Source organism: Peromyscus leucopus, chromosome 10, assembly GCF_004664715.2.
Source record: "Peromyscus leucopus breed LL Stock chromosome 10, UCI_PerLeu_2.1, whole genome shotgun sequence".
Lineage (NCBI taxonomy): Eukaryota > Metazoa > Chordata > Mammalia > Rodentia > Cricetidae > Peromyscus > Peromyscus leucopus.
This window is the reverse complement of record NC_051071.1, coordinates 41,782,498-41,809,592: the sequence shown is the minus strand read 5'-3', so window position 1 is coordinate 41,809,592 and position 27,095 is coordinate 41,782,498. Positions and strand designations below refer to the sequence as shown.

General features: G+C 40.8%; 1 protein-coding gene across 2 annotated transcripts in view; it reads right to left on the bottom strand.

Moving 5' to 3' along the window:
* Window positions 1-5,152: 5,152 nt before the first annotated feature.
* Rbpj (recombination signal binding protein for immunoglobulin kappa J region) overlaps window positions 5,153-27,095 on the bottom strand; it is an 80,450-nt gene continuing 58,507 nt past the window's right edge. For both annotated transcript variants that reach the window (XM_028865914.2, XM_028865916.2), the window contains exons 4-11: window positions 18,149-18,314; window positions 16,849-17,023; window positions 13,510-13,647; window positions 13,242-13,354; window positions 11,472-11,612; window positions 10,043-10,198; window positions 9,602-9,705; window positions 5,153-9,494 (exon numbers count right to left, since the gene is read on the bottom strand). In XM_028865914.2, coding sequence (XP_028721747.1) covers window positions 9,179-9,494; window positions 9,602-9,705; window positions 10,043-10,198; window positions 11,472-11,612; window positions 13,242-13,354; window positions 13,510-13,647; window positions 16,849-17,023; window positions 18,149-18,314 — 1,309 coding nt within the window. In that variant the 3' untranslated portion in view covers window positions 5,153-9,178. The remainder of the gene's footprint in view (window positions 9,495-9,601; window positions 9,706-10,042; window positions 10,199-11,471; window positions 11,613-13,241; window positions 13,355-13,509; window positions 13,648-16,848; window positions 17,024-18,148; window positions 18,315-27,095) is intronic.

Genomic DNA, 27,095 nt, shown 5'->3' with positions numbered 1-27,095 from the left:
GGGATGACAAGCCTGTGGAAGAACTTGGTGAGATAGCAAGGGTGGATGTCAACACAGAGAAGCCTGGAGACTGGCAGAGAGAATCTCTGGGTGTGTCTATGAGGCTGTTTTGGGGGTAGGGGTGGGGCAGTGTTTAGCACCACTCCACGGGCTGGGAGTCCTGACTAAGAGGAAGGAGAGGCAGCTAGGCAGAGGCATTCCTTCCTTCCTGCTTCCATCCGGTTTGCCACAGTAACTGAGCCTCTTTCTTCATACTCCCACTGTCAATGGTGCTGCTTCAACAGGGCATCAAATCTACATGGCCAAGGGCAGTGGATAGAGATGACCACGGGCCCAAGGAAATCTTTGGACTTTTAGGTTGTTGTTGTCGGGTATTTTGTCAGGACACTGAATTGTGAAGTAGCAGTTGTCATCCTTATCGGGCCTGCTGCCGAGTCTGCACTCTCCGTATCTCCTTTAACACGCTTCTTGTGCAGACTCTGGCAGTGTGAGCTCTCACTGTCCAATCCAAGGCAATATGCTAACCAACCCCAGTCGACAGGTTTCCACTATGTAAGTGGTTGTTCCTGTTCAATAAAGCAGACAGACACTGTTCCCTGAAACAGTCTCCGGAGTGGTTCATCTCCATACTTTTTATTGCCCATTGCAGTCTTACTGGGGAACGCTCTAGTAATGTTGGCACCTGGGCAGGACCCATGAATTTGGGAGTCACCCCTATATGTACAGGGCTTCCACAGGTCAAGCAGAGAGGGGTCATCCTGGGGGGCAGTGTTGCAGGGGAGAAGAGGAGGGAGAAGACTGTGCGGGCTGTCAAAAGTAGAAAGGCTGAGACTGCAGCCAGAAAATGTGGTGTGCCGGAAGCCAGGTGCAAAGGGTTCACAGGACCTGAGAGTGATGGGGAAGTATCACAGTGAGCCCCCAGACAAACTGACTATGTAACACGTTGCTCTATTGGCTACCACATCAGGGGCTTGCAAGCCGGCCCCTCTCCCCCACCCCAGCTACTTCAAAAGCATCAAGTACACATACCTTACACTCGTCTCCAAAAATCCCTTTATTACACGTTAAAACAGAAAAGATACAAACAGCAAGCAGTTCAGGTGCCCTGGGCTTCAGTATCAGCTCCTGCCAGGCCATCTTTCTCACTGTTGATCCATGGTGAGAAGCCAGTGTTCAAGCCATGTAATGGAAAACGGCAACATTCCATACCAAAAGACCCCTTGGCTCTGTTCATTTTCAGAGTAGGCCTCCAAAGACATGCAGTGGTGTGGATGTGTGTGTGCACATTTCTGTATTTTCCAGTCCAGTTGGATCTCTTCCCTCAACTCCTTTATCACCTCTAGGATTCTGCTTTTCAGCTCACCAGACACCTATATACCCACCCTGAGAATTCTTTTCATCTGTCCTCTAGACGTCCAGTTACTTCTGTGAGAAGAGGAACATCATGGTCTTCCCAGCACCAGGCTGCGAGGAGAATCCTGTGCAGCCCCCACCCCAACCCTGCCCTGTATCAGACAGCCATGCTACTTCTACAAGCTGCCTGGCTCATTGGTTCACAGGAACTTGAGCATGAAGCACACTCTTACCTTAGCAACCTCAGCCTTCTCCCTTCACCAACTGGAAACCTACCCTCTGAGAGGAACTAGTCAGCCCCTAGAGGCTCATTCGACCCATTTCTCTCACCTGCACTGGTGAATTCAAGAGGTGACTTAAGGATAGAGTGACCCTCTATCTACCCTTTACAAGAGGTTTCAAGTGATCAGTGTTTTTTGTTTTTTAAATCGGCAGCATCACATGCAAAACCAACATTATCATTCTTTTCTTGGGGGTGGGGGGAAGCAGACATCTGCTCTGCTCTCTAGAGTCACACTATCCTGAAGACCTAAGCCAGACAGAATCTTAAACCCAACAACCAGTCAGAGCAGAGGCCAGGAACAGAGCTAAGTCTTTAGTGTATTCTCAACTAGATTGCCCTCCACCTCCACAAGCCAAAACTTAGTTGAGAGAGTGACACCAAACTGAAATTCATATGCTAGATTAATGGTAGAAAATAAGTAATGGCAGACAGGTAGAGCTTTTTCTTGAGCACAAAGATGGTATTGTTTTGCAGTCTGGCTGAGTCCTGGTCTTCCTAAAGCCAACACTGAGGTCCAGAAACATGGGGCACCTACCTCCAGTTAATACTTGTTTTCTGACAAAGACCTGCTATTTTCACCAGAGGACAGAGATGTGCTGAGATGTCCAGGACCACTCCCTAGTGTGTGCCACATGCATTTATGTGTGAGACTTGGGACAGGGGACTAGGAACAGTAACAGAGACCAGGACACCAAAAGCGAGCAGCACTTACTGTCTACAAGGCAGTTTTGAATCTACCACGACGGACAGGAGTATGCTTCCGCTTCTCTAGGCCAGTCTTGCTCACTGGTGAGCTGTAAAGGTTTAAACAGAACAGCTCCATAAAGAAGACACAACTTGACACAACAGCATCTAGGGTCACCCCCTAGGTCGCTAGCTCTGACAATTATGATGGGAAAAATCTAGTGTGATAGTTACGGGGTGTCTCTGGAAGATCTTGATGCGAATATAACATCCCAGCTAACTTAAATCTGACCTTGAGAAAACTCCCTAACAGTCTCCAGCCAGTCTCCTCTCTAAAATAGGCATTCTGGCTCAAGTTGATTGTGAAAGTAACTTCCCAGTTTACAAATGGTAATGAATATGTCCGAGAACATGGCAGGTACCAGGCACACTAGGAAAACAGTCTACTACTGAACTGTACCTCCACTCTTCTCCCTAAAGCCTGCCCCTCTGCTGGTCCCCTTGGCTCAAGTTCATACATCTTAAACCTCAACTAGGATTTAAGATGCAGGAAACCAATGTCATCAGCAGACAGATAATTTATCATTTAAACAGCTAAACATGTATATCTGGAGTCTATGACTGTTCTCTCTCTGCTGTAAGAGCATGGTGAAACTGACTACCTGAAAACCAGAATCCAACTGTGCTGGCTCCTTGATCTTGGACTTCCCATTTTCAAAGCTGTGAGAACCATTCTCCATCACTGATACTCAGTCTACATGAATCTGTTACGGTAGCAGTACTTTGTGGAGTCATCGCCAGAAGAGGATAACTACACCCTAATTGAGCTCTGGGCCTGCAATGTTACAGAACACTTAAAGATTCCAGCCTTGTCCTAACCAAGCTAACCTCCTGGTTACTAGAAGATAAACCTTAATACTGGGAGGCCAGGCATGGTAGGTAGCACATGCCAGTAATCTTACACGTGGCACAAAGGCCAGGAGTTTAAGCCCATCCCCAACTACAAGGTGAACAAAACTAGTCTGGGCCATATGAGACCCCCAAATAAAAACATCAAGAAAAAAAATGAACACCCGCACTTCTACTAAATGGCTCCACATTCTTTCCCTTACCCTTTCTCTGAAGCTCTTGCCAAGGATCACACCATTTGTGCCTTTGGAACCTGTCAGCCACCAGCACACTCACAATTTATGAATCGGCACTGCTCTCTCAGGACAATAAATGTAGAGTATCTGTCTCTCGATGCCCATTGTCCAACTGTCCCCAAAGCTCCAGTTATTTCCTAAAACTTCATTATGCCATTGAATAATTTGTTGAGAATTTGTTGACAGAGGAAACCAGTTCAAGAGGCCACTCTAACAACAATCTGGTCACAGCCTGTGTGTGTGTGTGTGTGGTGGTGGTGGTGGTGGTGGTGGTGGTGGTGGTGGTGGTGGTGGTGGTAGAGGAGGAGCTGGACAGTTTGGGACTTAAGTAAATGCTGAGAGCCCAAATCTGCGCAGTATTGGTAGAAGGCATGTCTGGGTAAAGAACAATGGCCAGTGTGTGTGCCTGTACCGAGCAGTGGCACAGAGGGTGAGAAACACAAGCCACATTCACTGAGCCGGAAAGACCTTCATGCTGCACATATCTGACACATTTGCAATAAATGTTCAGAGCACGAATTTTAATTGTCACTTCTCCAAAGTCAACACTAATTCCAACAGCTGCAAGATAACCTATTTGAATCTAGTATGCATGTTACTCACATAACCTCTTCTTGTATTATGGCTTAGCTGCAGTTTTTGGTTAAGAAACCAAGATGCACCATGCTTCCTGCATCCATAGACATAGTAGCACCTTAGTCTGAACTGAGTACTCCTACTTCAGGAATGTCAGTGATCCTATCCCTAACCCAAGAGCCTGTGTACAATAGCCAATCCAACAGGGTCTCAGGTTCCTTTCTTCCTGCTCTTGGCCCTGTGCTCTAGGTGTTAACCCCAGGTTGGGGCAAGTCAGCCACCTCCTGGGCATTGTGTATAACAGTGTCATCTGTCTTTATTAGTTGTTTCCTATTGTTAAACTTTAAGGGGCTCTTTCATGGTGTACAATCTGCATGTTATTTATCCATTTTTCTGAGATTTCCCTCTATGACCACTCATGCTATCGTATGTGCGATGTACATGGCATCTGCACTGCTGTGATCAGTGACCGCTTAGGGATCAATAGCCAAAGACATAATGTATTAAAACCAATCTTTTAAAAGACTGATCAGGAAGAGATCGAATACTAATTCGCAGTATGGACTACAAGCTTGCTATTCTAAATTATAAATCAAACGACCCACTGACAGTTTCAACCTTTGTAGACTTCACAATGCAAATTTCAACTAAATTGTTTCCTAGGATAGGAAGAAACGATTATAGCAAGGTTTCTTTATCAAAGTTCTTACAATTCCTTTTTTGGAGGTCAGAGAATCACTTAACCTGAGATCAGAAATGGTTTAATTTCTTCCTTTATATTTGTCTCAATATTGCATGAAATACATTCAGCCCTATTTTGGGGAGTCTAGAAGCATAAATGCCTAGAAGCATAAATGAACTGCCGTTATGACTCTTTGGTATTCTACACAAAATGACAACTCTGTACTACAAAAAAAGCAAGGCATTGCTAAAAGGCAGTCTTCAGTTTTGTTGGAGTTGGCTTGGGAGATGTGTCCTTTGAGTAACTCCCAAACACAAGGAAGAAAAGAAAATCATTTTTAAAAACACTGAAAAGAAACTAATTTAGCATAATTATTACTTCAATATCACCTAAAAGACAAGGTAAGATTCTAAGTCCACAACTGTAATATAGAATTTAATTTTATCTTTATGAAGTATTCTGAAATCAAAGACGATGATACATGCATCCAGCACATCTCACAGAAGACATTTACAATGGTTTACATTTCCTTTTTATTTATTCCTAGAAACTGCTCGTATTGCAGATTTTTCATGGATGAAGTATGGAATTGAGCAGATTCTTTTTTCTACAAAATTATGGTATAAACTTGCTCAATTTTCTATCTTATTGCTAAATAACCCTTACAGGCGCACAGTTTGTAAAGTAAACCCCATAAGGACTGAATGTGTAGAGCATGCTGCAAGGTACAAGAAATAAGCTAAAACTGAGCTTTTACAGAGACCTACGTTGGGAGCAACACAGTACTGAATGCTGGCAAACAATTATCACGACACAGGGAGAAATTAATAGGTAACACAGCTCAGTCCTGAAAGGGTTAAGTAAAAACCCTAATATATTATTGTTTCTAACCATCCATCCCGAGTTACAGTGCTTGAAAAATCAATCAAAAGTGACACAAAAAAATCATGTTTGTTCAGTACTCACCAGAAACACAGCTGCTTTGGAAAACAATGTCCATTAACTTGGCTAATAATCAAATAGCATTTCTTTCAAATAGGAATTCCCCCTGTCAGATTTTTTGATTAAATTACTAGTTGGGTTAATAAAAAATCACATTACAATTTCTCTGTGGCTGGACAGCTTGACCAGTTTCTCTAAAGACAAAAGCAGTGGTGGCATCCCGCCATACCTGGCGTCCCAGCACCTGGAGGCTAAGGCAGGAAAGTCTAAGAATGCCCTGAGGGGCTACATGGATGAGACCCTTGTCTCATGGGGAAAAAAAAAAAAAAAAAAAAGCCTTAGCAAATGTGCTTGAGGCCCTAGATTTGACCCCAGTACCACACAAAAAAGAAAGATACAAAACCATCAAAGATGATGGCAGAGAGGGACAGGTGGTTCCACTAGTTAACTGTACATGAGGAAGTTTTCCCCAGCTTAAGAGCGGTCAGCAGCAAGTTCAAAATCCCACTAGCGCTCAGCTCTGCAATCAATGGAAAGGGCATCCCCACATTTTCAGTTTTCAGCCTGCCTTCCAATCTCTTGACAAATTCAAGGAGCTTAAAAAAATACATGCTGGGTCTCAGGTTCTGCATGTTTTGAGAAGCTGTGCAGACTCATTCTAACAGAATGGGAGCACAAACCCACACACTACAACTGACGAAATCCCATCCTAAGAAGTCTTCATGAGGGGAAACGACCAGCATCTGTAACAGCATCATCTGGGAGGAAACATTCTGAATAAATGGGGACAAGACTCCTCTACATCATATATTGAAAATGATTTACAAATCCATAAAAAGGACTTTTAATAAAAGCAGCCGACAGAAGAACTATCAATAACATGGTAAAACAGACGTATCAATTCACTCTTTTCTGTGGTAGGACTGGCATAGAACCATACGAAAGATGTCTTTATTGTTACATTCTTGGACTTTGTAAAAAAAAAAAAAAAAGAAAAAGAAAGAAAAGAAAACAGGAAAACGACTTATAATCTAGTTATTTCAATTCTTATTAAAATAAACGAAAGAACCAAAATAAGATATAAACATTTTAAAAAGTCAAAGTTCATTTTAATAAAGCCATGAACTTGGTTACTGTAAGCTACAAAGCTGGGTAAGGAATAGTTTGTTCTTCAAAAGCATCTCATCCGTTCTCAGTTAACTGATTTCTTAACTAAATCCCAAATCTAAGAGGAGAGACGTGTGACCCGGGAAAGCACTGAGACCGCTTCAGACTGCAGTGTCCCAATTCCACGGCAACTGAGGGGTGGTGCTTGGAAGGAAACAGGTCTGAAGGAAAGCTGAGAACAGTTACTGCAAAGACAGGTAAGGCCACAGTGAGCTCTGCCCTTGACCACTGAAGCAGAATGAAGGTATGAGGCAGGGGAGGAGACGGACTGCGGCAGATCTGAAGGGAAAGGCTACAATCGCTAGTGCAGCACAGCCTGGGTGATGAAGAAGGCTGGCGGTAAGAGAGCGCCACAGCAACAGACTTAACCAGCACATGTTGTTATAGATGGCCTTCTCCTTGAAAAACCAAGGAGGGGCAGTTTAAAGATGCTCCGAGTGGCATTTACAGTGACAGTCTCCAGAAACAGTGAGTGGCAAAGCAGCAGAGATGGAAAACAGTGCTCCTGACAAAGGACTCTTAACACGTCTACATGACAACTTTCAGAAGTCCAGGGAGCCAGAGAGACACCGAAAATGCCATACAAGTTACAGTTTGCATCAGGAGGTCCTTGTGGCTCCTGTTTTAAGGGACAGTGAAAGCTTACCACAATCTAGAGGTAGTTCTTACTCTATCAAGGAGGATGGCACCACTAGACCGTGTCCTTTAGCATCACACATGTGGTTCCTTACTCAATGGAGCCCAGTGAATCTGCTGCAATTCCCAAGAAACTGGACAAGGCGTTACCAAAGTGCAGGAATGGAAGCAGATAAAACTGGCAATATGAGCACTGAGTTTGATGGGCCTGAGTGCAACCCAAGTTTAACAGAAAAGAAAAAAAAACAGAACATTTCTACTGGAGGAAAAACAAACAAAGAGCAAAAGGGGAAATGGAAATATAAGTTACATTTGTATTTTTATAAACTTACAACTATCTGTTTCTAAGGTACTGTCTTCTGGCTATTTTATTTAGTTCAGTTTATTTAGTTATCATCTAATAAAAGCCATCTTATGATCTTACGTTTAGAATTATAATGATGTTCTGGCCTAGGCTAAAAAAGGAAAATGAAGTACAATAAAGTATCTTGCAGAGACTTTCCTCATTTTACCCTAAGGGCACCATCTTGGCAGCAAACAATTCTCATGATATTTTTTGTCATTTGCCAACAAGGTGGGAAACACCCTGTTAAATGTAATCACTGGGAACATTCCAAGATAAAGATAAAATGTTTAACTTACACATAATACACGTTATGTACAAGACTGGGGAGGAAGGGAACCTGAACAAACCTGGAACACAGATAAACTGATGGATAGGCAAAGAGGCACAAACCCTTCAAATGGTGATGTTCTCTGCCCTTAACTCAGAAGGACTAAATGGCCACATTGAACTCCACGTAAATGTTAGCATCTCTTGGATTACCACTATAAATACATTAAAAAAAAAAAAAAGGAAAACAGAAATAACTACCAACAGTATCTGAGAATAGACTAAGTTAACATACATTGCATGTATTGCAGGCAAGGCAGAGGCATTTTTTTAAAGCTTTTGCACAGACTTCATATAATCTTAAAAAAAAGTATGCAGGCCTTTACAAAATTTGACTTGCTGAAATCAAAATAATTCTAACTTATGAAAAAGTCATAAGACTTCAGCTTAAAAAAAGTTCCAGCCTTAGACCAAAAGAACCTGGAAGTGTTCGGTACTCAGATTGAACAAGCATGGTCAGGCTTGAACCTGAATGTACTGAGAGCCGAAGCTCAAGGGGCGGAGAGTGCAACCTACTGATGACAAGGTGTACTACATACCGTGATAGAAAAAAGGCATGGTGAAAAGGTACCTTTCACTAAAACTTCTGCAAGTCCCTTGGTCCATAGAAACTATGTTAGATGCATGTCTTCTAGCTTAACCTGTACTCCAGCCACATATTCATTTCTTGACCATTTAATCAAAACCAACCAAAAACCAACCAAAAAGGGGTGTGTGTGTGTGTGTGTGTGTGTGTGTGTGTGTGTGTGTGTGTGTGAGAGAGAGAGAGAGAGAGAGAGAGAGAGAGACAGCTGAAACCTTGATCTCCAACTGTTTGTACATTTTGATGTTTTCGTTTTACTGTGGCTTCTGCATTTCACATCAGCACTTGCAGGTAACAGGGTTTGGACAGATCACCTGGTATGAAAAGTTTTCCCAAGAAACCACAAAAGATTGTTCATTTTATCCTTGCCTTTTTTTTTTTTCTGTTTTTCTTTTTTGTGTGTCAACTTTTTGCCGCATTCAAGTCAGTTTAAGTCCTAGCAAAAAGACGGCTGTTAGGACACCACGGTTGCTGTGGACGATGTGACACTGGTAGAATTTGTGCTGGCGTTCGTGTAACTCCCCTCGCTGTTTGTGTTGGATTCGTTGGTGGGCACTTGGCTTGAGTTGGCTCTGAGGATTGCTCCTGCTGCGCTGCAGTGTGGCCTCGGCCCTGGTTCTGGTGTGTAGGTAAAGGTAAGGCTGGTGGAATAAATGATTCCATCATTACGGACCAAAGTTACTGGAACCTGGACTGGCTGCCGGACCCATCTCCAACCTTCTCGGAATGCAGAAATGTCTGGGACCACACAGAGCATGCTCTCCCCACATCTGAGGAAGAAACACACACCACTTAGAAGCATTTTCAAAGCAAAGCACAGTTCTACATTGCCTGCGCCCTCCCAACCCTTGGGTGACAGAACAGGTTCTATCAGTACCTGTACATTGTTTCGGCTTCTACATCCCCAAACCACACTCGTAAATTTGGAGTGAAGTTCTGTCCTGTAAGTTCAAGCATCGCTACGTCCCCGCCGCCATTCAACTGCAATTCAGAGAAACCACAACGTTGAGACAGCTCTTCACTCCCCACTGAAGAACACAGCTTGGGTCATATGAGCTTTCATTTTCATGAAGTTCAGATTTATAAAAACAATTCTGTTAAATGACATACTTCAAAGCCAGCTTAAACTATTTCAAGATAGCATTCTATGTGATTTAAACGTTCTTCCATGTAAACATACTGCTGCTGTTTTCATTTCCTACTAACAGTGCATGTTGTAAGACCCCAATCCTAACATTCACAGAAAAATCAGCAGTTCATGGCAGGGAAAGCTAGGACAGCAGTAAGGCTGAAGCCGCCTGTGACCAAGGGGTCTCACCTGAAGACTTTCTACGACAGGCACGGGAGTGACTGGGGCAAGGACAGGGCCCATCCCCTCATAGAACGTATACTCTGCCTTATCTGTGCTAATGATTGTCCACGAAGCGCCATCATTGATCATTTCTTTATTTGGTTCCTTTGGACATGGAGTGGCCTTAAGAAAAACAAATATTCATATATTGAGTTTTGTATACATAGCAATATAAGAGAATTTACCAAGTAACACTGGCAGATTTGAGTTAAGGAGAGAATTCAGAAAGAAAAACTGAGAACAGCCTAATACACTTAATCCCTACATCCCTAAATGAATGTAGACAGATGTTAATATGAAGCCCCACAGGCAGTAGTTTTTGTTACAACACAAACATTTCAGTGATACACCAAGTAATGAGTCACATGTTAGCAATCATTCAAGCGTGTCCCATTACTATATAATTTCTTTTTCTTTCAGACTTTCAAGACAGGGTTTCACTGTGTAGCCCTAGCTGTCCTAGAACTCTCTGTAGACCAGGCTGGCCTTGAACTCAGAGATCCACCTGACTCTCCCTCCCAAGTCCTGGGATTAAAGGCGTGCGCCATCACCATGTGGCTCATTACTATTTAATTTCATTACCAGATCAGTACCTGTGATGCAAAATGCAAGAGGAGTCCCAAAGAAAGGGAATCGTGGGAGATCTTTGAGCTTGCAGAACTATTAGGAGCTTTGGCACTTCCAGCAGGAGGAAACAAAGTGCTGGAAACAAAGTCTGAACTAGCCGCCCCAAACCCGGACCTGGGACCCAGGACACTCATTAGTGTGGTATGGAGCCATGTCTCTGCAACAGTGGTTTAAAGGGGAGTTCAGCGTGAAACCACAGTTATCCTGTTACAGCATCAATCTATGTCCTAGGTGTCCTCTTGAACATTTCTGAGTAAATGGAATTGAATATTAGCACTTCAATCATGTTAGTGTTACTACTGGGGAGCTCCCTCGGAAAAGCAGAGAAGATTCGAATCCTCTTGTTGAATGCTTTTTCCACACAGTGTGCGTGTTTCTATACATCACTTTGGAGGATTCAAGGAACACCAGTGCTCTACTATTAGATATTTTGAGGCTCTCTGAATGCCAGATTTAGAATCTAAGAATACTCTCTTGCTTTTGAGTTATTTCTGAGAGAGGATCATATATGCATGCTTTAGAGTAGCGTAACGACCAATGACCTAAGATATACATATGAACCCAGCTTCTTGTATATGGACATAATTACCAGCCACTAGGAAGTATGTCTCTAAACTATCACTCCACTAGTTCTTCAGCACATTTTAGTCGGTTGTTACTGATCTGCAAGGCTGGGGAATGAACACAGTGCTGTACAGGTATTTGTCACTGAGCAGCACCCCAACCCATTGTGTATAGCTTGGATTCCACCAGACATTTTATAACATACCTGAAATTGAATTATTCTTTCTTGAGAAAGGCACAAGTACATTCTTTCTGTATCCTTAAGGTAAAATGCACATTTGTGGAGTTGTGATACAGGGTCGTCTGCATCCAGTAATGCTGTCTGCTTATCAACTTTTCTAATTATCTGTAGTATTTCAACAATTTAAAAAAAGCAAGTCATCCATATGCAGTTTTTATTTTGTGCATTGTCACAGTCCACAGAATATACTACATAAAAATCTATCAGTCATTTGTCTTACACCTACATGTTAAAAACATTTATAAGCAATAAGGATAGGAATAAAAAAACATTATAAATTTTATAAACATATTATAATGTGGAAATCACCCCTTCAAAGAATACAGTAAAAAATAGGGCAGGCAGTCATTTGTTGTCTAGACTAGTGCTTTTCAAACACTGATATACACATAAATCATCTGGAGTTCTTGACTAAAAATACCTAACCCACCATGACTCCTTTGGGGCTCAATACTCTACATTTTTAATAAATTGGTGTTGTGAATGCTGCTAAGGGACAGAAGTATTCTCACTGTCAGGTTCTAGTGATCTTTACAATAATATACAAATTTAATACCACAAGGAAAACTCTTCAGTAGGCTACTGTTGAGTGTGCTTGTCAGAGACAGACATAATGTGGCGGAATCAAATTATTTATTAACGTATTTTGAAACAAACACGCCCATTAGAAAATGGGCTCAGAGAAGTGGCAAAGTCCTTAAAATCCCCATGTTACTAGCTGAGAGACGAGAGCAAGAACCCAAAGCAGGCTGTCTGCTCGCCTCCCATTACACTCTCTAACTTTTATAATCTAGTTCAGTGCTTCCCAACCTTCCCAGTGCTCTGACCCTTGAGTATACAGTTCCTTGCATTGTGGTGACCTGACCTCCAGCCATAAAATTACTTCCGTTGCTATTTCATAACTGTAATTTTGCCACTGTTATGAACTGTAATGCAAATGGCTGATATGTGACCCCAAAGAGGCCACACCACACAGACTGAGAACCACTGTCCTATAACCTTCTATCTCGAAGTTTCCATTGTTAACTGCTTTCTAAGGCCATCAAGATCCTCCAGACAGGTGACCCTCATGCATTTCTTCTCCATAGTAATTCATAGCCTCTGCAGCACCTGACAGGGACATTTTCCTAGGGCCACATCTGCTCTAACAGACTTTTTACAGTGCCATTACATAAGTCACACCTAGTTAACATCTCCACTTATGATATTTAAGATGCATCTTAAACATCGTTCTGGAAAGCAGAATTTTGGAATTTTTTCAGCTTAAGGGGAAAATGTCTTTATAGTTTCACAACCTAATGAACAAAAAGGCCTAAATCTCGTGCATTGTTCCTAAAGCAAGAAATACCAACTCTACCTAATTTTAAACAAATGTCTTAGTCAAGTAGACAATAAAAATTATGCTTGTATTCCTAGGCTTTTGAAAACTTGGTCCTACATTCATATATAGCATGTAACACACACAAACATTAAAGGAAAAAAAAAAAAAAGACAGACATACAACCAAAAAGGAAACCAACACCAAATTCATTTTAAAAAGCGTAGGAGACTGACATCAGCAACACACTTTTAACAGACTAATTCTTTAAGAGCACTTATGAATTGAGGCAATGGCTAATAGGGAATAATTAGGACATTATTTTCACATTAAACAGTATAAAAACTGAACTACATTTTTCTATCTTTCCTGATTTGTTTCTTCCTCATATTAAGTAAAGTAAAGCCAAGTCTTACCAATCTTGGGAGTGCCATGCCAGTAACTGAGCATACAAGTTTGACAGTCTGTCCATAGTGGATGTAACCATCTCGGACTGTGAACTCCTCTCCTTCTGATTCATCATCATCCACTATAGTGGGTGCAAAAATAGACAAAATTGCTATCTTTTAAAATGTATTATATATTAAGAAAACAACAAAATGACTATATTCATACATTTTATGGCCCCAAAGAGGAGACTATTACTTCACACTAAAAACATCAAGTGCACATTCTTATACTCACAGAGATGAATATAAAATGCTCCCCACTGCTGTGAACTAGCATGGAAGTTTCCCCCTTCTACGTGCAGGTATCTGGTACTAACTGTCTGGGATCGAAGTCGATTAAACAAAGCCACCTTTGTTCCTGAGGCAATGCACACTGCGAAGACAAGGGGAGTCCGCGTTATACGATTGGGGCAGAGGTTCACCAAGCAAAGGATTACTGCTTGGCAGAGTATGAATATTCTTACAACAATATAAATATGAACAGGTTCTGGTGGCAAATATTTTATTTAGCCTTCTAAGACAGGAGGGAAGGAGGAAGGGAGGGAGCAAACAAGCATATTTCTTCACAAAATATTATCAAGATAATGACATAAGCCAGGCAGTGGTGGTGCAAGCCTTTAACCTCAGCACTCAGGAGGCAGAGGCAGGAGGATCTCTGTGAGTTTGAGGCCAGCCTGATCTACAGAGTGAGTTCCAGGACAGCCAAGGTTACACAGAGAGACCCTGTCTTGAAAAATCAAAAGATAATGATATAAAATGTTTTTAAATGTGTTCTTGTTCTGGGTTTCATCTAACCCTGTGAAATATGTGTCCAAAGGTCTCTAGAAGGATGCGTACCAAAGAAGACAGCCAGTGCCACTGCATTATGATTTTAGGGAATTCTGCTATCTCCCAAATACCACAAAGTGTTGCACTGTATGAAAAACAGTACTTGTCTTATAATTCATAAGATGAGTAATTTAAAAATAAAGATGTACTTTAGATGTGAAAAGCACATCTACTTAAAAATATTCTAAACGTGAAATATGCTCTTTATGTCACAAAACTATCAATACAAACTCATAATAAAAGAACTTAAAAAAATAAAAAAGAGAACAACAACCCCCCAAAACCAAAATCCCAACACTCTGCAATCTGAATGGAAACTGCCTGAATTCAAGACAAGATGTCAGATATGACCGGTACACAAGAGCATATGGCCATCAATGAGGCAAGCTCAACTGTGACCATGGCAAACATGTCCTCTTGAACAAACTTCAGAGAGCTCCTCCCAGCATTCCTTTCTATCAGTTTTCATCTCAACGCCCAGCCCATCACCACCCTCTAGGTCAGGTTGCAGGAAATCAGTCATGCCCTTCCCTTGATATGGGTCACTCTGGCTCTCACTAGCAGGACTCCTATTAAATTGCTTTAGCAAAACTCCCCTGTCCTTGGTTTCTTTTTCTCCTAGTAATGGTTCCATCCATTGAGCCTCTCATTTTCCTCCTTGGCTGAAAACTGGAACTTGCCTTTGTGAGACTGAAAGTGAACATGACTCTGAACTAAAGTCTCTTCTCCTGAAACGGTACTTAATGACGTCTTTCTTTACATTTTTCACTAATATTCAGTTTTTTTCTTCTGAACATTACCAATTTATAGAATATACATTGAACTACACCAAAAGAATGAACTTAACAAATCTGAATGCAGAAATTCCTAATGCCTAAGGTTAACTGCATGGGAACATAGATTAAAGAATACCCATGTAGATGCCAATCTTGTCTATATATTATAACATCCAGGAAATCTGAATTTTGACTCATCTGGTTAAAAATTCAATTATTTTATTATTTTTTGTTTTTTCAAGACAGGGTTTCTCTGTATAGCTTTGGAACCTATCCTGAAACTTGTTTTGTAGACCAGGCTGGCCTCAAACTCACAGAGATCCACCTGCCTCTGCTCCTGAGTGCTGGGATTAAAGGCATGCGCTGCCGCCGCCACCACCACCCGGCCCAAACTTCAATTACTTTAGACCACTCAAAATTTGACAATAACAGGACATTAGATGACATTAGAAGCACTTCTGCCTATGCTTGCTTTGTACATTATTTTCTCATGATCATCGCGGTGGCGAACAAGATGCCGGTAGCCGTGGGTCCCTACGGGCAGTCCCAGCCCAGCTGCTTCAACTGTGTGAAGATGGGCTATCATGGGTTGTGCCCTGGTCATGGCGGCTGGGGCACTGTTCAGCACCTTCTCTAATCAGAGGACAGAGCCAGCCACTAGATTAGACATAGTGGTCAGACAGTGGTGGCACACGCCCTTAATCCTATCACCTGGGAGGCAGAGATCCATCTGGATCTCGGTGAGTTCAAGGCCACACTGGAAACAGAGTCAGGCAGTGGTAGCACAGGCCTTTAATCCCAGCACTTGAGATCTCATGCCTTTGCCTGCAAAGTACACACGTCTTTAACCCCAGGAAAAGGCTGGGTGGAGAACAGTATATAAAGCATGAAGAGACAGGAACTAAACAGCTGTTCAACTGAGACCCTCAGGGGTGAGGACTCAAGAGGCTTTCAGTCTGAGGATTTGTGGAAAACAGGATCGGCTGAGGAGTCGGCCAGGTGAGGTGGCCGTGGCTTGTTGTGTTTCTCTGATCTTTCTGCTTTCACCCCAATATCTGGCTCCGGGTTTTTGTTTTTTGTTTTTTGTTGCTGTTGTTTTTAATTAATAAGATCTTTTAAGATTTGTGTTACAAGATATGCTTAAAAAAAGACAAAAGCCATGCATTAAGAGTCACTATTACAGAAACCTCAGTTGAAAGCACAGGCAGGCAGCTGGAGAGTTACAAGAAAACATCCCAGCAGTTAGAAAGGGAAGAGGTGCTGCTGGTGACCGACCACCAAACAGAATTGGTGACATTACTGAAGTTGTGGCAATTGCTGCATCATGCTACTTTCTTTTTTTATCAACTTCAAACTTGACACAACAAAAAGCTTAAAGAAGCCAGCCAACCAATTTCAAATGTGAATTTCAAATGTGTGAAATGTAGATTCACAGACGGTACACTGCCTTGGGGTGAACAATCTGCCAGTGAGCTAGTCGTCTGTGCTGTGGAGACCTTTAGCCATTTGGTTTAGTGTCTTACCTGGCTTTCCAGAGCACACTATGCTTTTTGAAATGAAAACTTCTGTCATTCTGGAAGAATAGATTCTTTTGGAACGGAAATTACCTTGGGTGTTGTAGGACATTTAGTATCATTGGCCCACAGGGTCAGGTGCTTAACATTTATTTTCCCTCCCAGTCACTGTGACAAAAGAAGAAAATTCCCTCCATATCCCTGTAACAGTAAGAATAACCACTCTAAGGTAATCCTAAAGAAGGAACTGAGATTCTCAGAACACTAACCGAGAATGAATCACTTCATTAGGCCAGACACTACTTATTTACACTTAAATTTAAAACACAGCAAGGCCTAGAAAAATAGTAGTAAACAATGACCTAGCTCTTGACAGAACCACCCTGAAGTTTCAGAATTTGTCTTGTTAATGTGATGTGAGAATTGGGAACAAAGAAGGAACTCAAGCATGCGTACAGTCAGCGTTTTTCAAGGACTGCTTCTTTTTGGAAGGTTTAGAGATGACTTTGATCCGCTTGCTGAGGAAGACGCCAATGTCATCGCTGTTGCCATAGAACATCTTCACAGACAACATGAAGTGTTTTCTCTTGTCTGAATCAGATATGTACAATGTTTTGGCTGTGCAGTAGTTCTGTGAAAGACAAGAAAAGTGGTGTTAATAGCAGCAAACACTTAGGGCTATGTACTGAGATATGGCATCTTTGGGTACATACACAGGCCCACCATAGTTTTTAAATACTAGCTAAAGGTTAAATCTGGAACTGTTCAACTTTGAGACATAGGATAAAGTCAATGTGCCAAAGCAGATCATCACAGAACAATAATGAGATGTGGATGTAAACAAGGCAGCTGCATCCTCATGAGAAAGCCTAAGAAAAGGGAACTTAATTTTGAGTGCTAACGTGATGGGGTTTAATCTGCATCAAGAAACAGAAGATACTGTCTAGCATAAATAGAACAGGTGAACAAAAGTTGGTGGGATAGCTCAGTGAGGAAAGGCACTTGCTGCCAAGCCTTCAGAGCATCCTCTGGGTCCTCCATGGTAAAAGCGGAAAACAGACGGACTCCTCTGTGCAGTCCTTTACCTCCTCACATGCACATGTGTGCTTCCATCCTACCAATGTCCAGGACTTGTGTAACAAGGTCTAATATAGGACAGAAGAAAGGTCTTCATGCTGAGGCAGCCCTGGGGGAGTTTAGTATCAGTATCCCAGGGAGACAATCAATGATGCTATTGGTTGGTTGGTTTAGTATTATCTTACTGGAAGGGAAAATGATTGAAAGCTAGAACTGATTAAAATGAGAATGAAGTTCAACCAACACAGTTACACATACTGGTAGCTAGATCCTTGGCTTTTTATTACCCATCCACTCATTAAAGAATTGAATGTCTAGGTGCAGAGTGTACTGTATATATCTCCAGGAATTATAGTAACAGGAGAATAAATCAACCCATCTATAAAATATTTTTAAGCTCAACAGTCATAATTTAAAATGGTTTTACTGTTCTATTTTCTTTTACAATAAGCATTTACTATTGCAATAAACATTATACCAATTTTACCATTTATAGTTTTTAATCCATGGTCAACATGCCTTATTGATTAAAAACTATAAAAAGATAATGACTTACAAATAGGCAGATATGAAGGTTAAGGAATAGCTTTTATGTGAACTTAAGATACCAGGTAGTCACTGCGATCAGAACCATTTTCTAAATATTAAGGAAAAATAGTGAACATTAGGAAAAAATTACCTTCCCTTCCAAGTTCAGCTGCTGCATTTCTTGGTCACTATTTCCTATTCCAATAAATGCACAAGGTTGAGACTCTTGTTCTGAGCAACCATCTCGTTCCATTTGTTCTTTTTTTTTCTTCCACCCACTGCCCATAAGATACACACAGGGAGGAGGGCAAAAAAAGCTGTAAAAAAAAAAAAAAAAGGATGGGGGGATTACATTCAAGATCATACTTCATTTTTTTAAATATATGAATTCAAAATCATACTTCAATGTACTATGTTCCTAACAAAGCATTTTGGTGAAGTCATCTATAAAGCAAATCATGTCAAAAGGAATGAAATAAAGATTTTCTTATCTGTTCTAATAAAATTGGAGAGTCATACCTTCAGTTAGATCAGTCTTGCTTTAAGCAGCTTACCTTTGAATTCTCACAGCTCAAGGCTCTGAGCTACTCTATTGGAATTTGGCAATTGCAAGAAACAAAGCACAACAGATCACCACAGAATCTGTGATTACTAATTAAGTTCAAGTCAAGATAACAACATCATTAATTTTAATGCTATTCTTAGTATATTACATTTAACTTTATTTGGCAACTCACCTGGAAAAAGCATTAAGGCATTACCTCAAGTGAGGTAACTAAGAAAAAAGAGAAAATAGGCTACTTGATATGAGCTCTACACTCGTCCATGTTATATGTATCTTAGCCTGAACACCTAGTGTGTATGACTGGGAAACATCTTGAACCAAAAGAACAAATACACTGTATTCTTTCAGCTCATGACTACTAACAGATTTTTCTGCTGTGTGCCAAAAAAAGCTTCCCAAGTTCCTTCTACATAAAATGACTTTGTCTTAACCTAACCATCAAAAAGCTGAGTTCAAACTATGAATTCATCCCTTATGTAGAGCATAATGTACTTTGCTCAATGACATGTAATGTACTTTTGCCTATAATACCCACTGACATGTACACACCTTAAAACATTGTGCCCTGTCTCTTTAAGGTGCCTGAACACTCAAATGACTATACTAGCTGGGCAAATAGCATAAATGAATGAATCAGATATATAATTAACAGGCAGGAATATCTGTTACCCAAATAACTAGCTTCTTTCCCCTTTTTCTTAAAACAAAAGGCCCTCATGGTAATTCCTACTTTTTGTAGTTATGAAGTCAGAAAAATGTTTGATTCTGCTATTTTCACTATAAACAAAACAGCCTAACTGTAACAATAATCAACCACCTGTGCCAAGCTTCAATGATAAGAAAGCGTGTGGACATGCACCTATCCACACTACTTAACTAGCAGTACATGGGCCTCCTACTGGCCAGGGACATCTTCCAGTCAATGGATACTGGAAATCAAATTTTACCTGAAACCCAGACTAAAGAAAATAAATTATGTGGCTGGGTGAACACAGTGGCACACACCTTTAATCCCAGCACCCAGGAGGCAGAGACAGGCAGATCTCTGTGAGTTCGAGATCAGCTTGGTCTATCTACATAGCGAGTTCCAGCACAACTAGAGCTATATAGTGAGACCCTGCCTCAAACCAAAACCAAAAATCAAAACAAAACAAACAAGAAGAAGAAGAAGAAGAAGAAGAAGAAGAAGAAGAAGAAGAAGAAGAAGAAGAAAAAAAGAAGAAGAAGAAGAAGAAGAAGAGAAGAAGGAAAGAGGAGAAGAGAAAGAAGAAAGAAAGAAGAAGAGAAGAAGGAAAGAAGGAGAAGAAGAGAAGAAGGAGAAGAAGGAGAAAGAAGAAAGAAGAAAGAAGAAGAAAGAAGAAGAAGGAGAAGAAGAGAAGAAAGAAGAAGAGAAGAAGGAGAAGGAGAAGGAGGAGAAGGAGGAGGAGGAGAGGAGGAGGAGGAGGAGGAGGAGGAGGAGGAGGAGGAGGAGGAGGAGGAGGAGGAGGAGGAGGAGGAGGAGGAGGAGAAGGAGGAGAAGGAGGAGAAGGAGGAGAAGGAGGAGAAGGAGGAGAAGAAGAAGGAGAAGAAGGAGAAGAAGAAGAAGAGAAGAAGAAAGAAGAGAAGAAGGAGAAGAAGAGAAGAAGGAGAAGAAGAAAAAAAAAAAAGAAGAAAAAAGAAAAAAAAGAAAAGAAAAGAAGAAGAAGAAGAAGAAGAAGAAGAAGAAGAAGAAGAAGAAGAAGAAGAAGAAGAAGAAGAAGAAGAAGAAAGTATGTGCCTATGCATACAGTTTCAGGTCGTTTAGGGGGATAAGCAGTTTGCTTCCTCTTGAGCAAATCAATAGCATGTAGTGAACAGACTCCAAATGTGCGTTGGTACCTTTTCTCAACTCTAATCAGATGACTTTCCACGTAATTGACACACATATCTTACAATAATTGAGCTGAGATTATTCAGTATCTATTAGTTCTACAAATTACTTATTCTATCCTCCAGGTACCAGGAATACAGTAATAAAAATAAACAAAAATCAAACAAAGTTCCTACCATTATGGAACTTGTACTCTAATAGGAGAGAGACAAGAAAAACAAATGGGTTTAAAAATAGAGACTCTGTTAGCTAGCAATACATACTTAGAAAAAATGAAGCCAGAATAGGGTGCCTACAACGTGGAGTGCCTGCCTGAGGTGGCTACAGAAAACTTCCCTAAGGAGGTTAACTTTGCAGCATCTAAAGGAAAGAAGTGGAAATACTGAAGCAGTGGCTGGATAGAAGAAGGGGATCAACCAGAGAGAGGAAGCCAGGGCAAACAGAGGTTGAGTAGATCAAGTGTGTCCTGGAGAGGAAACAGTGTGGAGTAGAGCAGAAGGCCTCTGCAGTGTTTCTGTAATATCTAATTAACCAACACAAAACAAGAGGAGCCTTCATGCTCATACTTGAGACCAGATAGCAAGAACACAGCCAAGGTACTGGGCCCAGGTCCATGTCACTTCAAGTCTGAAGGGATGCCTATACTGGCTGGGCATGTTGTAGAATGGGTTCAGTTTATGTCTAGACCAGGGATCTTTCAGGCCTTATATGGCACTGGCCCCAAATGCATAGCTTGATATATCCCATATACCTAGGCTAATGCACTCTCAGGAACTTCATCCCATGTTAGTATTTTATTGGACACTGATTATTAAAAGCTCCTTGGTGAATTGACATTTTCAAATGAATGACTATGTTTTTAGAGAATATACCAAATGTAGTTGTCAAATTTCAATGAATCACCAGAAAGTGTACTTTTATTTCACATCTGAAGACTATATGAACAGTGAAAAGATAAAGGAATGGTACACTGAAATGATAAAAGAGTGAGTGTTCTAGGTATTCACGATAGCACTGCAACAAAATACAGAAACTAATGGCAAAAATGAGTCAAACAAGCTGGGCACCTAGTACTTGGGAGGCAGAGAGAAGCAGATCTCTGTGAGTTCAAGGCCAGCCTGATCTACAAAGTGAGTTCCAGAACAGCAGAGAAACCCTGCCTTGAAAAAATAAAAAACAACAACAAATAAAACAAACCAAAATTAGTCAAACAGACTAAAAGTTCTTCTTATAAAACACTAATCAAAACCAGGTATGGTGGCTACTGTGGTTTGAATAGGAAGGTCCTCCATCGGACTCATGTGTCTGAATACGTGGCCCATAGGAAGTGGCATTGTGGCATTATTAAGAGGTAGTGTGTCAACTGTGGGTCTCATATGCTCAAACTATGCCAAGGGTGGCAAGAGTTTGAGGCCAGCATGGTCTACAAAGCGGATGCCAGGACTGTTACACAGAGAAACCCTGTCTCGAAAGCGCGCGCACACACACACACACACACAAAGTAGAACTCTCAGCTCCTCGAGCACCTTGTCTGCCTGCTGCCATGTTTCTTACCATGACAAAAATGGACTAAACCGCTGAAACTGTAAGCCAGCCCCAATTAAATGTTTTTCTTTATAATAGTTGCTGTGGTCATGGTGTCCCTTCACAGCAAAAGAAACCCCAAGACAGTGGTCCATGCCTTGAATCCGAGCACTCACAGGCAGAAGCAGACAGATCTATGAGTTTGAGGCCAGTCTGGTCTATGTAATGAGTTCCAGAACAGCACAACCAAGGCTATAGAGAGACCCTGTCTCAAAACAAAACAACTACCCACCCAAAACAACAAACAACCCTCCCCAAAAAACCTGATCAAGATTCTACCTTCAAAGTTTTTCAAGCATACAATAAATATAAGAAAAATGAAGACTCTCAAATAGCCTGTGAGCTATCCTGTTTATTTTTCTATAATCACTAGAATTATTCAAAATAACAAAAGAAAATAAATTTGGGGTTGGGGATTTAGCTCAGTGGTAGAGCGCTTGCCTAGCAAGCACAAGGCCCTGGGTTTGGTCCTCAGCTCTGGAAAAAAAAAAAAAGGAAAAAGAAAAAAGAAAAGAAATTCATCAGAATTAAAACACAGATTCTTTTGTAAGATGCAGGTGAAATCACAGCTTTAACGTCCCCAAACTGTCATTCCTAAAAGTAAATTAACCAAAACTTTATTTCCACACAGCTCAGTAGTAACACAATAATCAGATGAAATATAAACATTTACACAAAAATGAAGATAAAGGAAATTAAAGGGAGTGAGAAATAAATGCCCAAACAGTTAACCGAAGAAAAATTATAAATGCCCAAACAGTTAACCGAAGAAAAATTAAGGTGCATTTATGTGTTTGAAACTGACTTTTAACAGCTGCTATAAAATGAATACTGCAAAACAATGTGGTCTTTCTTTTTCTTTCTCTTTTTTAGCATCTCTCAATTGACAAGCAATGCTATTTTTTTCCCACTTGGTGGCGATATGTACACATTTAAGGTTTTATTCCTTTTAAAATTCAGTCATTCTTTTAGTGAATGATTTAACAAATTTATTCCCACAAATCCTGAGAACACACAAGGGAAGAAAAAAAAAAACCAAAACTACAGGTTCAAAAAAGGGCTTTTATTTAACTGAGTATGACAATTAAGTTTGGTTAGACAAAACCCAAACTTGTCACCGACATCATCTGATCATCTATCTATCTGGGAGCTCATGACACATAGGTTACTCCAGTTAACAGTCCTTATGTGACTTTAGAATCACTATCTATGTGTCTAGTTAGTAACTGTCCCCAGAGTACCTCTCTAGTATAACTGGTTGCTCACCAGGAAACAACGCTGAATATTTATATCATATTAATATCAAAAGGTAAATTAACACAGCCTCTAGAGAAAACAATCTTTATAGAAAGTGTCGTCTCTTAAGAACCATACTGACTTAATGAAAAAGTAAGACAGATGACTACCATCAATGGGTGGACTAAATATGAAGCACAAATGCTAATACAAAGAATAATTGAAGCTTTTTAAATGAAATTTCCTGACCAGATTTTTTTTAGCATTAGTCACTAGAATTATTTTTTTATGACAGAGACATGGCCAAAGTGTCTGTGGTCGTGTCCCCAGGTTACCTCATGCCTTATGCCTTAGTAACTCTTTAAAAGATCATCAAGGAAGACAGACCTTCCTTCTTCTTTCCAGAGAGTGGAGACCAGACCATCATCACCTCTTTAATCCACAAGAAAACCTCAGCAGAACCAGCTAGTCACAGGAGGGCCTTACACTTACACACTTACACACTTACACACACACACACACACACACACACACACACACACACACACACACACAGCAAGCCACTAGGGTTCTTCCTGTATGGCAAAGTAGCACGTTTACCTTGGAAACATTAACAATACATATAATTCAAAAGATATTTGGAGGCCAGGCAGTGGTGGCGCATGCCTTTAATCCCAGCACTCGGGAGGCAGAGGCAGGAGGATCTCTGTGAGTTCGAGGCCAGCCTGGTCTACAGAGTGAGATCCAGGACAGGCACCAAAACTACACAGAGAAACCGTGTCTCAACAAAAAAACAAACAAATAATAATAATAATTAAAAAAAGATATTGGAGAGTAGTTACTATAACATCAAGTTGTTTTTGCTTTTTTTCCATTCATTAATATTTATTTGGGGGAGTCAAAAGCTAAGATTCTTCAAGTGTTTAACTGGGGTTATGGACTGACTAAGCCATAGTCAAATAAAAGATGGTAAAAACAGGCTACTGCAATAAAAGACAATCATAAAATGTTTACAATAACTTTGATAAGCCACTGCAGCCCTGTGGTGCTATATTTCTTACAATGACTAACAAACTTTTATTACTTCACTAGGTCTCAGCTATCCATCATAAAATTAAATGCCACAATGATTTTTTTTTTTTTTGGATAGGTCCTCTTGTACTAGCACCTAACAAATAATTTTCTAGAAAAGAATAAATGAAGAGATTAACTGGTAGGATGCTTTGTCAAAACTCCAGAGAGTGAAAAGCAGAACCAGCACTACCCACCCATGTTTGAAGGCATATGATTAACAAGTTTGCCCCATGCTTCAGTGAAGTCTAGCCTGGTCTCATCTAATCAATGGGAAGGATGGGATGCTTTTCCCAGCATCTTTAATCCCTTGACACTGACACCTTGCTGTTGCTAACCTAGAAAAATGTACGTCTGCGTCAACACTGAATCCAGGTGAAAGCATACTCCTTCAGGATTTCACTTAATGAGGAAATACAAATGAGACTTTCTATTTTTTTGAAACCACAGAAATAAAAGAAAAAACCCTAGAATTAGAATTGTAGAATCCCAACTCTGGCACCGAGGCTAACTAGCTAACGGGAGCAAAGGCATGTTTAGTGTGTCCATCTTTACTCCCCTTAAAACACTCTACCCTACTATTGTAGAGCACTTCTCTGGTTCAATACTGGAACTGTTTCTGTCAAAAAAGCACTACTGGCCTTGCACAGCATTCTTCAGCTCTGAGAAGCACTCCTGTTTTCCTTAGCAAACAACTGACTAGGTGAACTAAAGTTCCCAGAAAAAGGTCACACCCATGTCACCAAGGCTGACTGACTGATTAGAATGCAATGGTTGTGGAGAGTTGGGATGGTGCAGATCCAGGGCCAAATTCTCCTGGGCTATCTTCAGTCTCCTCAACAGCCATTCACTGGCCATCAGTGCCTGACCTAAGAGCACTATGTGACTACCATGTAAAATCTATCAGAACATTATATAGGACCACTCACTTTCACCAGTCCAACAGCTAAGAACGTCATCAGACAGCAGTTATAACTTTTGCTGTAACCCACCTAACCAGGAAAAGTTGCTTGGTTTATGACTTTTTGTTCTGTAGCTATAAAACCTGACAAACCATATTCACACTAGAACATAGCATTTGAGGCAACCTAAATCTGTATTCCTGAGCCATGATCATTTATGCTTGGCTCTAGAATTAAGGTAAGAACTGTTTTGTGTTAAACACTACACATATATACTAAATTTCATTATTTAGAAACTGAAACCTAGCCAGTTCCAGGCCAGCCTGGTCTACAGAACGAGTTAGTTCCAGGACAGCCAAGGCTACACTGAGAAACCTTGCCTCAAACATAAATAAGTGAATGAATGAATGCACACATTCACTTCTCTGTTTAGCTACAAATCAGTGATCAGGTTTCACATGTCACTTAAACAAACAGGACTGGGGCTGGAGCTCATTAGAGAGCCTGCTTAATATGAGAAAGGCCTGGGGCTGCATCCGACCACCACGACCACTCCAGCCTGCCGGACACCTGGGCAGCCAAGTTAGAAATGCTGAGTAGTAACTTTAACAGTAAGATGTGTGAGTCCTAAGTTCTCAGTTTTCATCCTCTTTGAGGATAATTATCAATTCAGTAGCTTTCCTTTCCTTTCAGCTCAGAGATCAAGCAAGAGACTTCCTGATTATCTCCTATCCTGTAAAGCACTAAGGAAGGTCTTAGTGCCTTACACACACAAAGTAAGCCAATCGGGTTCTCCTGTACTGTAAAGTAGCAGGTTTACCTTGGAAACGTTAACAGTACACATGATTCAAAAGACACTGGAGAGTAGTTACTATAACATCAAGTTATTTTTGTTTTTTTCTTGAGAGGGGAGTCAAAAGCTAAGATTCTTCAAGTGTTTAACTGGAGTTATGGACTGACTAAGCCATAGTCAAATAATAGAAGGTAAACACATGCTACTATATAACATAAGGGAACCATTAAAATGTTCACAATAACTTGATAAGCCACTGCAGTCCATATTTAACTACATATTTATATTTCCCTACTTTGCTCATATGCCATTTCCTTTGTTACACATTCTGAGATTTTTTTCATTCTTTTCAACCCTGTCTCCAAACATGTATTTTTCATTCCTTCTACTAGTTAGGCGCACTCCCTGGCCAATCCCAAAAACTTTTGATACCCACCCACTCAAGCATGCTATCTTTACCCACAAATGCTTAACAAAAAAATGCTGTTTGAAAGACAATGCCTTAAAATTCCTGGAATCAAGTGCAAACAACAGAGATGAGGTTCTGAGACAACAATGACCTGGTCTAGCAGGCCAGGTTCTGCTCACTGCCATGCCCCACCCTGTGATAACTGTAGCCGAGAATGCTGAGCTGAAGATGTGACCAAGTGGTAGACCATGTGTGTTGTATGCATGAAACTCTGGGTTTGATCTCTAACACCAATTTAAAAAACAAAAACAAAAACAAAACCCAAACAAGAAATCCATAATTAAGCCAAACACAGTGAGATATGTGAGTTTTCATGAAAGACTACAGAGAAATAACATTCGCTAATTACCTTTACAGGTCATTTCTGTAGTAGCCTGTACTTAGGTTTGAGTATGAAAGAGATTTCTTCCTCTTGTTCTTAGATGGACCTCGCAGTGTGGCCCAGGAATTCCTGGGCTCAAGTAATCCTCCTGACTTAGCCTCCAGAGTGGCGGGCCTACAGATGCACACTGCTACCATACACAGTTCATGCGGCCAGGCAGGTGAACTTCCTTAACTACCAGATAGAGGCTTAAGGCAGTTGGGGCTCTTTACAACGGCTCCAAAACTCAATTTCAACTGACCTCAAG